We start from the raw sequence: 15,918 nt of genomic DNA, 5'->3' as shown, positions 1-15,918 counted from the left end.
AATAGACAAATAAATTAGGGCATATAAATATAATGGAATAGCCTATGCATCAGTAAAGAACTACTGATAGAGCAAAGAAACTACTATTAGAGCATGATGATGGAATCCCAAAAATACTGTGTTTGGTTAAAGAATACAGACAGAAAAGAGCACATATTACATGATTCCAGTTGTCTGAAGTCTAAGAACAGGCAAAATTTGTCTATGGAGATAGTAATGAGAGTAGTTTCATCAGATGGGGAGAAGACGTAAGAAGACTGGAAAGGGTTAACAATTTCTGGGTAATAGGAGAGATTTCTGTCTTATTTTATGTAATATTACAGAGGAATGTACAACTGTCAAATCCATCAAGTCACATTCTTAAGGGATGTGCATTTTATTGTATGTAAATTATATCTCAATTGCAATGAAAACAACAACAACAACAGGGATTCAAAATCCTTATCTGTCTTCAAACTCAATTACCATATTCTTCAAAAGTCACTTCCTCCATACATCTTTCCACCTTATTTTTTTCTCCTATGGCTGTCTCCTACCTGCAATCTTCTGTAAAATTAACCTTCTTTTAACATGGGGAGGAAGGGCAGAGGGTGAAGGAGGAGCAGACCCCACCCTGCTGAGCAGGGAGCCTGATGTGGGGTTCGATTCCAGGTCCTGGGATCATGACCTGAGTCGAAGGCAGATGCTTAAGTGACTGAGCCACCCAGGCATCGTGTTTTTGATCATGTCATTTTCTTTCTTAAAATACATCAAGCCCTATGTCTTAACTTCCAGTATGAAATCATATCAGTTCACTAAGAGATAGGTGCAGTCCTGACCATCATGGTGACTAAGTTGAGGAAGTCTCAATCCTTATTCCTGAATCTTAGGGTCAAGTGGGAATAAAAACAAGGAAATTTTAATAGATTTCTTTTGGGGAGGGGGGGACTGTCCCAACATCTAAACTGTGCTCCCATGTTTGGAAAATTCCCTACTATTAGGGATTTATAGACACAAAATGGATGTACATTTGCTTTCCCAGCCTGTCTTGCTCTGGGCACCTGAGCTCGATGCCTCCCATCAAATGCCCTCGTCTCCGACTTTGGGTGAAGAGCTGGTGACAGCAGGGGGCGGGGCAGCAGTCACGCTCACTTCCGCAGCCCTGACATCTCACGCCCTGATGCTGTGTGTTGACAGGGGCTTCTGTCAGCCTCCTAGCTCCTGTAGGCTTTCTGGGCCCGATTCTCCAGCCTTCCCAGTGATTCTATGAGACATCCATTATCCTTTCAGGAATTTAGCAAAGAGACTATGATAAGAGCTACATAAAGGAAAGGGGCATTCTTTTTTTTTTTTTTTTTAAAGATTTTATTTATTTATTTGAGAGAGAGAATGAGAGAGAGAGAGAGAGCATGAGAGGGGGGAGGGTCAGAGGGAGAAGCAGACCCCCCGCTGAGCAGGGAGCCTGATGCGGGACTCGATCCCTGGACTCCAGGATCATGACCTGAGCCGAAGGTAGTCGCTTAACCAACTGAGCCACCCAGGCGCCCAGGAAAGGGGCATTCTTAAACTCCAACCCGCATCTGTTAACATGGTACTGAGCAAAGAACAGTAATTCACTAAATATTTCTTGTCTCTTACAACACCGCATTTAATTTTCATTCTTTTCTCTAGATTTAATATGAAAACACTAAATTTTGGAAGGCTAAACTTAAGAAGAACATCTTTTTTTTTTTTTTTTTTTGACAGTAACAACTTTTATTTTAACTGGTTGATAACCAGTTGATAATTCCTACCAATTTCCACCTATGGGGCAGTGTCATGTTGATATCTCACCCTTGTTTTATGGATGCATCGAGTCACATATAATTGTTACATATTCTCCACTCCAAAATTAACGCTTAAATGTGACCTAAACCACCCCCACCTACCCCCCCCCACACACTACTTTAGTAAGTAAAATAAATGAGTTCAAAACATAACTGGGGCACCTGGGTGGCTCAGTCATTAAGCATCTGCCTTCAGCTCAGGTTATGATCCCAGGGTCCTGGCATCGAGCCCCGCATTGGGCTCCCTGCTCAACTGGGAGCCTGCTTCTCCTTCTCTCTCTGCCTGCCACTCCACCTGCTTGTGCTCTCTCTCTCTCAAATAAATAAAATCTTTAAAAAAAAAAAACCATAATATAACTAATATAATCATATTTTAATTGCCATTAGCTTTATATCTGAAAGTTCACACATTTATTTGATAAATTCTTAGAAAGTTTATCCATGTGCTAGGCACAAGTGTTGTATCAGTGAACAAGTAAGAAAAGATTCCTGCTCTCATGAGCTTACTGCCTAGAGAGAAAGTCAGATAATAAGCAGGCAACTTAAAAATAATAATAATAATAATAATAATATTTCATATAATGTTAAGTGAATAACCTCCATGAAGAAGCACTGGTATAAAATGGCTAATGGGAAAAGAGCAATGAAAGAATGGTGTATCTTCAGGGAGACAGAGAAAAACTTCCTTTCCTAAAAGAGGTAAGATTTATACTGAATAGTGAATGATAGAGAAGCTTCAATGTAAAGAAATGTAAAAACTGCATTCCAGGAAGAAAACAAAAATGCAAAAATCTGATAAAGAAACACTCTTGGTGTATTCAAGGAACAGAATCAAGACTAGACCAGAGAGAATCCTTGTGCACTGCTGGTGGGAATGTAAATTGTTATACCACTGTGGAAAACACTATGGAGGTCCCCCAAAAATTAAAAATAGAACTACCATATGATCCAGTAATTCTACTTCTGGGTTTTTATCTGAAGGAAACAAAAACACTAACTTAAAAAGATCTCCATACCCCATGTTCATTGCAGCATTATTTACGAGAGCTAAGACATGTAAACAACCTAAGTGTCCCCTTATGAATGAATGGATAAAGAAAATGGAATATTACTCAACCATTAACAAAGAATGATATTTTGTCATTTATGATAACATGAATGGACCTTGAGGGCATTATGCTAAGTGAAATATGTCAGACAGGGAAAGACAAGTATTGTATGATCTCACTTATATGTGGAATCCTAAAAAAATAAATAAAACAAACTAAATTCATAGATATGGAGAACAGACTGGTGGCTGCCACTGGCAGGGGGCGGTAGGTAGGCAAAATGGGTAAAAAAGGTCAATAAATTTCCAGTTATAAAATAAATGTCATGGGGATGTAACATATAGCATAGTGACTGTAGTTAATAATACTGTATTATATATTTTGAAAGTTGCTAAGAAGGTCAATCTTAAAAGGTCTCATCACAAGAAAGAAGTAAAACTATATGTTCTGATAAATGTGAACTAGACTTATTGTGGTGATGATTTTACAATATATACAAATATCGAATCCTTATATTGTACCCCTGAAACTAGTATAAAGTTCTATGTCACTTCTATCTCAATAAAAAGAAAAAGAATCAAGACTAGACTGTCTGGATCATAGAGGGCATGCTAAAGACAGACAGGAAGCGGGGCAGGTGGGGCAGGAAAGAAGTGGACAAGCACATGGTGGCCTAGTGTAATCCTCTGATTTCATTCTGAGTGCAACTGGAAGCGAACTGGTCAGATTTACATTTCAGGAAGATCTGTTTGTCAACAGGATATCCTGTCGGGAGGAAGAGTGGAGAGAGGGAAGCCAGCTGGAAAGCTAATGCAGAAATCTGATCTTGCTTCGTAGAAAATCTTATTGCTGCCTCAAAATTCACAGAGTCAAATTAGCAATATGATGACTTTTAAGGTCACTTAAAAGATTTCCAACACTTAAGAAGAATTTTGTTCTGTTGACAACAGCCATAATTTGTTTTGTCTTGGTATTATTCAATAGGCTCTTCTTTGTTTAAAACTATGCCCCCTGCACTATGAAACACCAGCTTCGAATTGGTTGCTACAACCTGAGGCCATCTTCCCATCATCTGACAGGTCAAAGGATCTCATTTAGTTGGCAAAAAGTATGTTTTTAAAAATTTAATATTGGTGACATTTGAGACATATTTTCACTATGGGTTTATTTAATTCTCATTATAGTCAGTGAATTTAGTCTAGTATCAAACTGACCTATATTAACCAGTTCCTTTTCCTCAAATCATCTCCTCACATTTTAAATTTTCTATATGCTTTACAAAGAAAAATCATAGAAACACATTCAAAAATAGTAAGGAAAAAAATCTACAATTTTAAAATTAGAAGTAACATTTCCATAAAAAAATTTAGAAACCAGGTGTGCCTGGGTGGCTCAGTTGGTTAAGCGTCTGCCTTCAGCTTGGGTCATGGTCCCAGTGCCCTGGGATCAAGTCCTGTATTAGGCTCTTTGCTCGGTGGGGAGTCAGCTTCTCCCTCTCCCTCTGCCTGCCGCACCCCCTACTTGTGTTCTCTATCTCTCTCTTTCGCTATCTCTCTCTCTCTGTCAAATGAATAAATAAAATCTTTAAAAAAAATTTTAGAAACTAAATCTGTCAACTCAGTGAGCGTTACTCCTTTCAAGAAAAAAGTCAGATATCTGGATTTTGTTGTTCATTAATTCCTCTCAGATTCAAGTTTCTGACATTGTACTGCAACTGAAAAGGAACAGAACAACTTCCAAATCTGACTGAGAATGTTATAGAGCAAATACATTGTGATGTTGTTGGTGCAGAAGATAGGAAAGAGGAGGAAGAGGAAGAGGAGAGAGAGAATAGTTGAATGAGAGAAAGAGGCTTTTGGATAGCAGATCTAAACTCCCAAGCCAAGAAACAAGGCACTGATGACGAGCTCAATCTCACCACGCTTATCAAATAAATTCTAACCTACCGTTTCGACCATTTTGTTTTAAAGTATTTGCGGAAAGCTGGATAGTGCTTCCGTGACCCATGTTTTCCGGAAATTTTAGGTCTTCTAAGTTTCCTTCTGTGCTCAGCCTTGCAACTTCCAATTCTGTTAATGGCAAAGAGTTATCAGTGCTCATTGAGAAATGCACCAAAGCTAAGATGATTTCCTAAATCACTGAAATATTTCTGAAATCAAAACACTGGAATTAACGTTCTATTAATTTATAGTAGTCAAAATGAATAGTAGTTCAATGTTTTATTTTGAAAGTATTTCTTTAGTATTTTATTTTTAAAATAAAGCAAATAAAAACTATTAAACAGGTAAATAAGAACACAAGTGCATCAATTATAAAGCCTCAGATTTAAAATTCAAGCTCAAATCCTTATACTTTGTCATTCCCTTTGTTTATCTTCAAAATATTATTTTCTTTTGTGAATTAAGTAAAAATCTCTTTATAATCTAAAGCTGCACTATTATATCAATATTGATCTATCTTTAAATCTAATAAGTTTGAAACGGCTTTATCAAATCTTCTGAAATAAAACTGTCAGCTACATCCTTATGCACAATAAAATAGATTTATACTCCTTATGAACCAATAACACAATTACAAAAAAACTGTTTTATCACCTTCACTAAATGACTGATTTCTTTATAGTACATAATTCAGAGACGTTTTTTAAAATTTTATTTTATTATCTTATGTTAATCCCCATACATTACATCATTAGTTTTTGATGTAGTGTTCCATGATTCATTGTTTGCGTATAACACCCAGTGCTCCATTTAGAGACATTCTTATTATAACCGATGTGACCCATAGGCACTATGTGAGGAGGATAAAATTTCAAATAGTACAATGCATACATAGATACACACAGACATAAAAAAAACTAATTAACTAACTAACTAAAGGACCTCACTGTGAGTGATCTCAGGCTAACATATCCAATATTGAATATCCTAAGGAGGATAACACACAGGATTACGAGGACACTTTTAAGCCAATGGCAGGTGATATCCTTTTAATTATAGAAAAAATAATTACATCTCCACTGAAATAAAAATCACTCATAATATCTGCACTACCATAGACATTTTTTCTTTCCTCTCTTCTGCTGTCCAAGGGTCTCTGGCCCTTCTGTAGAACAAAGGCCACTTACGAATATTGTCTGTGTTCTCCCTGACGATGTCAGTCTTCAAAAGGTTATCAGCCAGCACAAAAGCACTTTCCTCCACAGTGTCAAGCAACATGGTCGCTGCCCGTAGTTGATCGCTTGTAGTCAGGTCTCTCCACGCATTTGAGGCTTGTGGCTGGAGGAGGTTGTTAACTGTCTCGACCATCGCCTACAAGAGGATGAACAGAATGACAGAGGTCTCTAGTGAACTCACAGAGCTGTCAGAAATCCAGGTGTACATGTTGCTCAGCAAGCAAGGATCAGCGGTGTGCATGAGTTCAGTACTGTCCCAGCCTCCCCTGTGACATGCTGCAGCAGAAGCATTCATTATTGTGTTCTGTTAAAGCCCTAGCTGAGACTGCAAGGCAAGAGGAAAATCAGCTTTTGTTTTGAAGGACAACAAATGGATCCATGCTTGCTTCTTAGAATCAATAGCAAAGGCTTCAATAAGGCTATAATCACATAATTAAATTATTTGGCTGGAGAACTGTTGGCAAGTAATTTAAACCAACACTTTTATCATATCACCCACAAAAATGATTTTTCCCCCTGTATATCACCGTAAAACTAAATGCTGAATACAGCAGAGGTTAAAGGGTTGATGACAGACAGGACAATACAAGAACTTGTTGCCTATAGGTTGAGGACTCACTAAGCAAACCAATTTTTTTTTTTTTTTTAGCCAGCTGGTAAAATGTCAGAATGTGAAAAATATCAAAGCATACATACTCCCAGGGGCTTGGGATATGTTAAGTGTGGAGAAAAACCTTCTTCATGCTGTTTACTATTAGGGAGGGGAATAAACAGTTGGAACTTGCAACTTGTGGCCCTCAGGTGTTTTTCCTTTAAAAAAAATCAGCAATAGGTACACATAGAGATAAAAAGTCATAGTTCTCATTGCTTCATCCAAAAGAATCATCTCCCTAGTTACAATTTATATATTTCCCATGGTTAGTTTTATGCTCTAGGTTACAAAGAAAAAACACAACAACAACAACAATAAAACAGTTCTCCCAATAAGGTCTTCTTAAGGTTTCATTCAAACAGAGAATTGCAAAATAGAAAAATACAACATCTGCAGTTTGAAAGTGATCATCCTTGAACCCATTGATTATGAAATATGCATCTAATCGAGAAATAAGTTTGAATAAACAGCCGACACAGGCAATTTGTAGGCAGTGCATGGGTGTTTTAAAACAAGCCTTATATTATTGACACGTTGGCAGAAGGATTAGGAGAGATTGAAGAAAAATACCCATTGCACTACAGTGTTTTCTTCTGGCTGGTGTTTTCATAGTAACCGACTAACAACTGTTAAAAATTCAGCTTCATAATGAAACACCTTGGCTGCCAATTAACACCAGCTTCAGAAACTAATTTGCCTTTTGATAAGAGTTGTTTTTTCTTGATATTTTTCCCAGCTACTCCAAGTTCTGGCCAAAAATTAACATCACTGGACTTTCATGTGAAATACAGTCCTACTTGCAACTTGAGTACTTTGCATCATTTAAGAACAAACAAACAACAAACAAAAAACACCAAAAAGATCTCTCATGAGTTCGATAACTGGACGTTTTCACATAGTGTGCTTAGTTCTGCCATGTGTTCTGAGTTTAAAGCATGACCTAGAAGCCAGACAAAAGCATTTCCGATCACAACAAAATGATTTGCTTTCCAGGAAGTTCTCTGTAGGGATAATGCCAACAGGATATGCCAAAAAGGAGGTGCCACATAAGAAACAAAGGAACAAAACACGTTTAGGTATTTTCAGAAGCCAGAGAACATCAACCTCCTGATTGCAAAGAAGTATTCTTTCTGTGATTAGATGATGCTCTGAATTCATTAGAAATGCTCTGAGAATCCCACACACAACAGAAATTATGCCTGTTCTTTAAGGAGCAGCCATTGTAACATTAGTTAAGAATCTTATACCGATTAATTTAAACCTTACCTCAGGGGAAATTTTATTGGGGATAATGCAATATTTCTGCTCTGCTCTTTACTGTTTTTTTTTTTTTTTAAGAAATGCAAAAGGAGGGAAAAAGAAAAAAAACAAGAAAAATAAACAACTATGGTCAACTCTGAGAATGTTCTAAATAGCTACCTGTTTACAATAGACTGCTTTAGGTAAAATACCATGTTTGAATTGATAACTAATGAATCAAAAGCACCCCTTATTAAATTATCTTAATTTTACATACAAAAATGTATGTGCTGCAATATTTTTTCATAGTTATAAATTTTAAGTACATTTATAACAATTGCATCTTCCCAAATAAATCATAATCTTCAAAGAAGTTTTCTATTAAGGCCCAAATGATTTCTAAGTTTCTTATAGAAATGACAGACATAATATATGGTCCTAAAACCTGGATGGTTTAGGAACAAATCTAATATTTATTTATTCTTCTTTAAAAAGCACGTGTTGTGATTCCTTAAGCATCAACGTAAGGAAATTTCAATGCAAGGATTAGGAGAGGGAATTCTGTAGTGCTAAAATCAGAATATGGGATTGGGAACCATATCTGCTGAGTTTGTACCCGGACTGTGCCACTAACTAGCTGTATGATGTTGGGCCGGTTACTTAACTTGTCTGCACTTCATCTGCAAATCAGAGACGACAGTATACCCATTTTATATTGCATGGCGATACAAATGCATTTATGTTGCCTGGCTCATAACACGTGTTTAAGGTGTAATCTTATGTTGACTTTCATTGGCTATCTAAGTCCAGCTTGGGAAGAAGAGAGGTCTTCACTGAAGGAAGCACAGGCAATACCTGATAATTACAAAATATCTGTTCTGAAGTGAGATCCCAGAGGAATAACTTCTACAATGTAACCTTAATGAATAAACCTGTTTCACAACTTAACTACTAAAGACTATATCACCTGAAGCTTTGAGGAATAGGACAGTACAGAAATGTGTATATTAAATAATTCATAATGTGTGTTTTAGAGGTTTGAACAGCATGGATAAGTCAATTCTAATAGCTTTATAATTAATGCAGTTTGTTTAAACTTTCCAAAGTTTGCTGACATGTCCCTGTTACCAGTTTAATGAAGGCCAATTAAATAGTCACAGCCTTCAGTGACAAAAGATTATATTTTGTTTCCTTGTACATTTTTGCATTTGTATATTTTACCCACAAATGATGACATCTGGTCATTATGTATGTGTGTGTGGTTTTTGTTTTTGTTTTTGTCAAACTAGTTATTTGCATTGCTTTCATTAGTTCAACAACATCTCTTTATTTTATTTTTTATTTTTTAAATTTTATTATGTTATGTTAATTACCCTACATTACATCATTAGTTTTTCAACAACATCTCTTTAAAAACAGGTTGATTTTCATTTTATTTGGTTACAAGGACATGAGCTTAACTATGCTTAGAATCAAAGTTGAACAGGGAATGCACAATGAATTTGATTAAAGTGAGGTATTGGGACATCATTTAATGTCCAACAGCTCTTGTTGACTTCTCTTTTTCTGCTATAAATATTTTTCTGATCTAAAATTTACATGATCGAGTTGGAAGAAAAATACACTTGGTCTAGCATTGATCATAAAGAGAAGACTTGATCCACAAGAACAAAAAAAAAAAAAAAAAAAGAAAAGAAAAAAATCACCTAATGGTTTTGATGTGTACAGACTGAAATAATCTAAAATTCTGAAAAGTTAATTTGATCAACAATGTCCTTGTCAGAAACTAAATGTTAACTCACTTTATTTTCTTTTTCAAAACACTAGAAACTGAATAGGAGATGGCACTGGAAATTTGCATTCTAGTTGTCACTAAATTTCAGTGTGTGTTTGGACATATTTATGTTTTCTAACCAATCAACAAAGTGGGAACTACATGAGAAAATAAGTTTCAATATGTTTCAAATTGAGATAGTCAGGGTTATTCTGCTATTAGATATCACTCTTCTCCATTATATAGTTTATGGCTGGACTTTAAAGTGACTTTTGACTGTTTCTAAAAAATCAAATATAAATTAGAAAGCGTAAAAGTCACTTAGATTCATTCATTCATTCATTCAGGATCATGAGCATACCATATCCTTTTGGACATATAATTGCATTACACAACATTATTGGACCTTCTTATCATAAAATTCAGATCTTAGGCAAATTCATTTCACTAGTTTTACTCATAGCATATAATTATAGTATGTTTGTTAAAAGATGTTATAAAGTGTATAATCATACTATTTCAAAAGGGAGGATTTACTTATTTGCTATAACGACTGTGAAAATTTTGGGGGGAACCAGCTATATATCTCTCTAGTAACAACTTCTGTCACTATTCCAAGAGGATGTGCTTGTGAAATACCCAGGATCAATGATGAGAGACCTATCAATGGCACTTCTTACCCAGGTAAACAGTAAATCTTAAACTAGGTAAGCAAAATCACCCGGAGAACTTACTTACCCCTCTTTCTTCACTTGAAAACCACTAAACTAAAGACCCAAATAGAACAAATTCTTGTGCAAACATATGTAACTTTAAGGGGGGCGGGGGTGGTTCAGTCAGTTAAGCGACTGCCTTGGGCTCAGATCATGATATCAGGGTCCTAGGATGGAGTCCCATATGGCAACGGGCTCCTTGCTCAGCAGGCAGCCTGCTTCTCCCTCTCCCTCTGCTCCCTCCTGCCCCCCTGCTTATGCTCTCTCTCTGTCAAATTAATTAATTAATTAAAAAAAAAAGATATGTAACTTTACCACCATTGCATTTTTCTGAAGATAGGCTTTTTAATCTTATGCTCGTTCAGGTTTTAGCTCAGGTACAAAGAAGTCTTCGATTATCATTATAGCTAGGGAGAATCCCCCCTACCCTTAAATCTGTTAACTGTTCTGTTTTCTTTGTGTCATGAATCATTATCTAAAGTTATCTAAAATACGTATTTATCTACATGGCTATTTCAGATCTCTCACTCAAGAAAAGGTATGCTTCATGAGGGTGGCGACTCTGTGTCATTTATAAGTGCCCAAAACTCTGCCTGACACATGATAAGTGTTCAGTGACTCTGCTGAATGATTGTCATCTAATGAAGATTTGTACTTCAGTGAATCTTCTCCATTTTCATACCAGCAGGAAAAAAAAAATCTCTGAAAGTATTGATTTTATAAGAGCAAAGAATATGTAAGTACAAATGGAAAAAAACCCAAAAAACAAAAAACCTAGTAACTAGTCAATGTTATCTGAATCATTATCATTTAGAGACTCAGTGCCATAATGGGTGCCCATTTTAGTACTTATTCACCTTGAATACAACTATCCATACTCGTGGTCTGGCTTTCTCACGAGATTACGATGTTCTCAGGGGAGAGGCCATGTTTACTGGTGTTTTCCTAGGGTAAATTTTAGTGCCTTGAGACATTTTAGGTACTCAAAAAATGCTCATTCAGCAAAGATGATACTTTAACTATCAAATCATTAATGACCTTATATGTAATAGGAAAATGAAAACATCTTCTAGTTTTACAACTTTTTGCCTGTCTCCCAAGAGATGTTCTGAGAGAATATAGTGTTCAGATATCACATGGTTTGGAAGGAAGACAGGCTGAATTAGAGGGAATTAAGAAGACAATCAGAGTTCAAAAAGGAGAAAAGCAGAACCACAGGCTATTGTAGTTAATGCAAACCACTAGGCATAACAACAATATATTCTACAAAAAGCTTTCCAAAATGTTTTTAAGTGTACCAAAGCTCACTTTCAATGTAATTCAATGAGGTCCTATTAACTATGTATGATATGCAAAGAACTAGGGAAGTCACTGTTGGAGGAGGTTAGGAAAGAGAAGAAAAACATAGAGTCAGCCTTCAATTTGTCTACACTCCAAGGCAGAAGGTAAGCACAAAATAGAGCTAAAAACTCACAGCATATGGGACAAAAAGTAATGAATTCTTACAGAGGAAGATCAAGAAAAGATCCCAGAAGGTGTGTGATTTTGAGTTAAATATTAAAAGATGAACAAACTTTCCTCGATTATGCTCAGGAAACCTGAGGCTAAAGGACATAGTAAGCAAGTTAATGACTAAAACAAAACAAAGCAGGTACTAAGGCAAGGGATGTATTGGGTTTGGGATGAGGAGAGTGTGTGGTGCGTGGAAAAAGAGTGTAAAAAGATGAGTATGGCGGGAGAAATGGTAAGTAGCAGTCAGATCTTAGGAGATCTCCACTATGACAGAAGTTTGGGCTTTACTGCATAGAAAATATTCAGCAAGTAAATATATTTAAACAAAGGAGTTATATGTTTAGATATGTTTGGAGTAGAATTATGAAGATGCCCCCCAAAGATAAACAGAATGGAAAATGAATCCTATATTAAGTTCATTCGTTATTTTTTTAAAAGTTGTTTTGTGTTACAATAAAGCAGACATTTATAAATATGCAAATTATCATTAGGCAGCCCATTAGAAAGTTAAGAGCAATTATTTCCTCTTAGTGGATGAATATAAGGTAATAAATTGCTGACATCCTTTTGGAAAACTCTCCAGCAATATAAAATTTTATTTTACTCTTTACTTCTACATCTTTGCTTTTTGATGTGTTCTCCTGAATGCAATATTTCTTCATCAATACATACTGTAATCATTATGCTGAACATGGCTATTTCTTACATATTATATATACAATTATGTTTAAATATTTTTCTTCATGTATAAACCTCAGGATCTGCAAAGAGAAATAAGTCTTCTGTTCTCTGCTCCCATCCACTGCTTTCTGACTATATATGTGTGTGTGATAGTATATTATATAGCATATAATACATAATACATAATTACATATATAATATAAAATATAGTTTTATTAATTTATAATTTGAAAAAATAAAACTTTTCTTTAATTCTTCATTTTTGACTTTTTGATATGAAGGTTAACAGTTAATAAAATAAAATGAGCAGAAGTTTAAAATCATTACTGAATAGCGCACATTGTACTCTAATCTGTGTTTATATATTGATTCAAATCAAAATTTTAAAGGTCAAATGTTAGAGGAGTCTTCAAAACAGTTTTGAACTTGCAGATTTTTTATTAGAAGTCAAGTTGAGTGACTGATATTTACACATCTGATCAATAACCTAAGGTTCTTTTTATAATCACTGTCATTTACTATTATTAAGCATATAAAAACTACTAATCTCTGAACTCCCTTTTATATTACAGTGAAGTGTTGGCATTTTCAAGTCTTAATTAAAATTAGATTATATAACACAACTGACCTTAATATAGTAATAAGACCCCTTAACAGTAGAACAAGATGAACCTAAAATTTCATAGAAAAGACTGCCTCTTTAAGAGATCCCTTGTTGCTTAAAAACGTACTGTTTTTAGCAAACTGTAATTTATTGTACTATTTTAAAATCTCATTTAGAATTAAATGATTGAATGCTGTCAAATAAATCTATATTGTGTTACAGGAATTAAATAGAGCTATAAACTTGACTCAAACTTGTTAACTCAACATTTATTCAACAAATATTAACTAAGTACTTTCAACTGGGATGCTGCAAGAAAGACAGATGTTCTCCCGTCCTTAAAAGTGATGAAAATATAGTGACGCCAGACTATTAAACAAGTAGAAACATAGCAAGGATTCTAATAGTGGAAACACAGCGTTCAAGCACTGCATCGAAGAGGCTCCATGAAGTAGAATTCCAAGCCTAAATTCAACATTGACCAAAGAGGCAAAAGGTAGAGTATGTGCATAGAGATAGGGAGGGGAAAGAGAACAAACACCTCCAAGGAACTGAAAAGATTTCCTGTGGCAGAGCAGAGTGCAATGGGTTCAGTGGCAAGAAAGTGAGTGAAGGCTAGTTTTCAAAGTTTGCAAGCCATGTTTGATATGTAAAATTCTTCTTAAAAGCAACAAGAAGTCACTGAAAAACTTAAAGTAGAGTAGTGATATAAAGTATAATGATTAATATTTATTGAGTATTGGAGCACCTTGGTGGTGCAGTCGGTTAAGCGCCCAGTGCTTGGTTTCAGCTCAGGTCATGATCTCAGGAATATGAGATCAAGCCCCACAGCAGGCTCCACACTGAGCAAGGAGTCTGCTTAAGATTCTCTCCCTCTGCCCCTCCTGCTTGTGCTCTCTCTCTCTCTCTCTCTCAAATAAATAAATAAATAAATAAATATTTAAAAATATATTCATTGAGTATGTTCCAAATTCTCATCTGAATGCTTTATGCATCAACTCCTTTAATTTTGACAATAACTCAATGAGGTAGACATGAATATCCTCACCTTGCAGTGAGAAAACTAAGACTCAGAGAAGTGAAGTAACTTGCTACAGGTTAATTAACTAACCTACGGCAGAACCAGGGTTCAAATCCATACATTCTAACTCTGGGGATGAAGAAAAGTAGAGATTCCACAGGCATTTTAAAAAAATTTGTTTTTTTAAAACAAATATGGTAGGTTATTATATCAAAAATGGATGAAGAATTAATTAAAGTCAGTTGGTAAGGAAAATAAAGAAGCACAGTGCACAGAATTTGAACGTAGGCAGTGAGGTGGCACGCATTTAAAATGGAAATAAAGAGAAGCAAATTTTTGTTCTTTAAAAGGTGGAGGATGCCTATTTTGAGTGCAAAGTAAAACTTGAATGGAATCAATTTAAAAGGTCTACAGAAGCCTGGTAAGGGAGGAAAGCCTTCCCTCTACCCTTCCCTCTTAGGGTATATACCAATTTAATGCCAAGATCTGAGAATTAAACCATTAGATAAACAGAAGAAAAGCATACAAATTTTATTTAATATTTTTATGTGCATCTAGGAACTTATATAGCAAAAATAAAGGCTTAAAAAAGCAGTTAGGACTGCTAGCTTATACAATTTTTTAAATAAAAGAACAATATATTTGTGAAGAAGTAACAAGATAAAGGAAAAAGATTTAAGCTTTCAGGAATGGTAGGTTGTGGGAAAGTAACTAGGAAGTATATAAGGGAAACTAATGGAAGATAAGGGTTAATTTCATATGTTCATTGCTTTCAGCTCAAAATAATCAATATGCCTAAGTGGCATATTTGGGGCATGTTCTTACCCCCTCCCCTCAGCTGGAGCTTACTCAAACATCTCTTCTTGACATAGGTTTAGAGATCATGAAGTTAAACAAGCTATTGGTATGTCTGACCTTACCCAGAGAAACTGAGTGGAAGAAGAACCCAATCATAGAGGAGAAAATGTAGAAAGAATGGTCAACATCTGAGATGAAGAAAGCAGAGCCAGAAGAGTGTGGTATCGCAGAAGGTAAGGGAGGAGAGTTTCCATTGTTTTCAAAATAAACTCGACCATAAAAATATCCAAAATGCTCTTCTTCTTGAAATAATAATGACTCTAGGTATTTTTTCTGAGAACTGGTAGAATGGTTGTGAAATAAAGAGAAAAAAACCCCAGAGAAGCTGTTCTTGAGGGACCATCAGTTCAGTTTTATGAATTTTTACTTTGAAGTAGGACATATAAATATATAAAATAATGTATGTCAGTAAAAAAAAAAAAAAAAAGTATATGCTTGTAAACAGCATTGTTTAGAAGTACATAAATTAAAGCCTGAAAATCGGTTTATGGGACAGCAACACCAACCTCACCCAAAGTAGAAATCACTTTGAGAGTTTGTTGTGGATCTCTGCAGACTTGTAAATATTTACACATACATACCAACAAATGTGATCACTATAATCATGCTGTTATCTGTTGGTTTTTGCTTGCCTGTTTGTTTTCTCCTCTAATATACCCCACCCACCTCTCTAAATCAACACAAGACCTACCTCATTCCTTCTGTGGCCTAAGGAGTATTCCATTATTTGGTAGAGCAGTTTATTCAACCCATTTCCTACTGATGAAGAATTAAGTTGTTCTGTTGATGTAAACCATGATACGAGGCTACCTTGTGATTCTCTCTACACATTTAT

The 15,918-nt window shown here is 35.4% G+C and overlaps 1 protein-coding gene across 25 annotated transcripts in view; it reads right to left on the bottom strand.

Moving 5' to 3' along the window:
* Window positions 1–15,918, bottom strand: part of ADGRL3 (adhesion G protein-coupled receptor L3) — an 829,369-nt gene that overhangs the window by 141,621 nt on the left and 671,830 nt on the right. For all 25 annotated transcript variants that reach the window (XM_078068714.1, XM_078068715.1, XM_078068719.1 and 22 more), the window contains 2 exons: window positions 5,982–6,165; window positions 4,801–4,923 (listed from right to left, as the gene is read on the bottom strand). In XM_078068714.1, the coding sequence (XP_077924840.1) occupies window positions 4,801–4,923; window positions 5,982–6,165 (307 nt within the window). The remainder of the gene's footprint in view (window positions 1–4,800; window positions 4,924–5,981; window positions 6,166–15,918) is intronic.

Source organism: Halichoerus grypus, chromosome 3 (assembly GCF_964656455.1).
Source record: "Halichoerus grypus chromosome 3, mHalGry1.hap1.1, whole genome shotgun sequence".
Classification (NCBI taxonomy): domain Eukaryota; kingdom Metazoa; phylum Chordata; class Mammalia; order Carnivora; family Phocidae; genus Halichoerus; species Halichoerus grypus.
The sequence above is the reverse complement of the archived record's forward strand: the minus strand, read 5'-3'. Positions and strand labels throughout refer to the sequence as shown.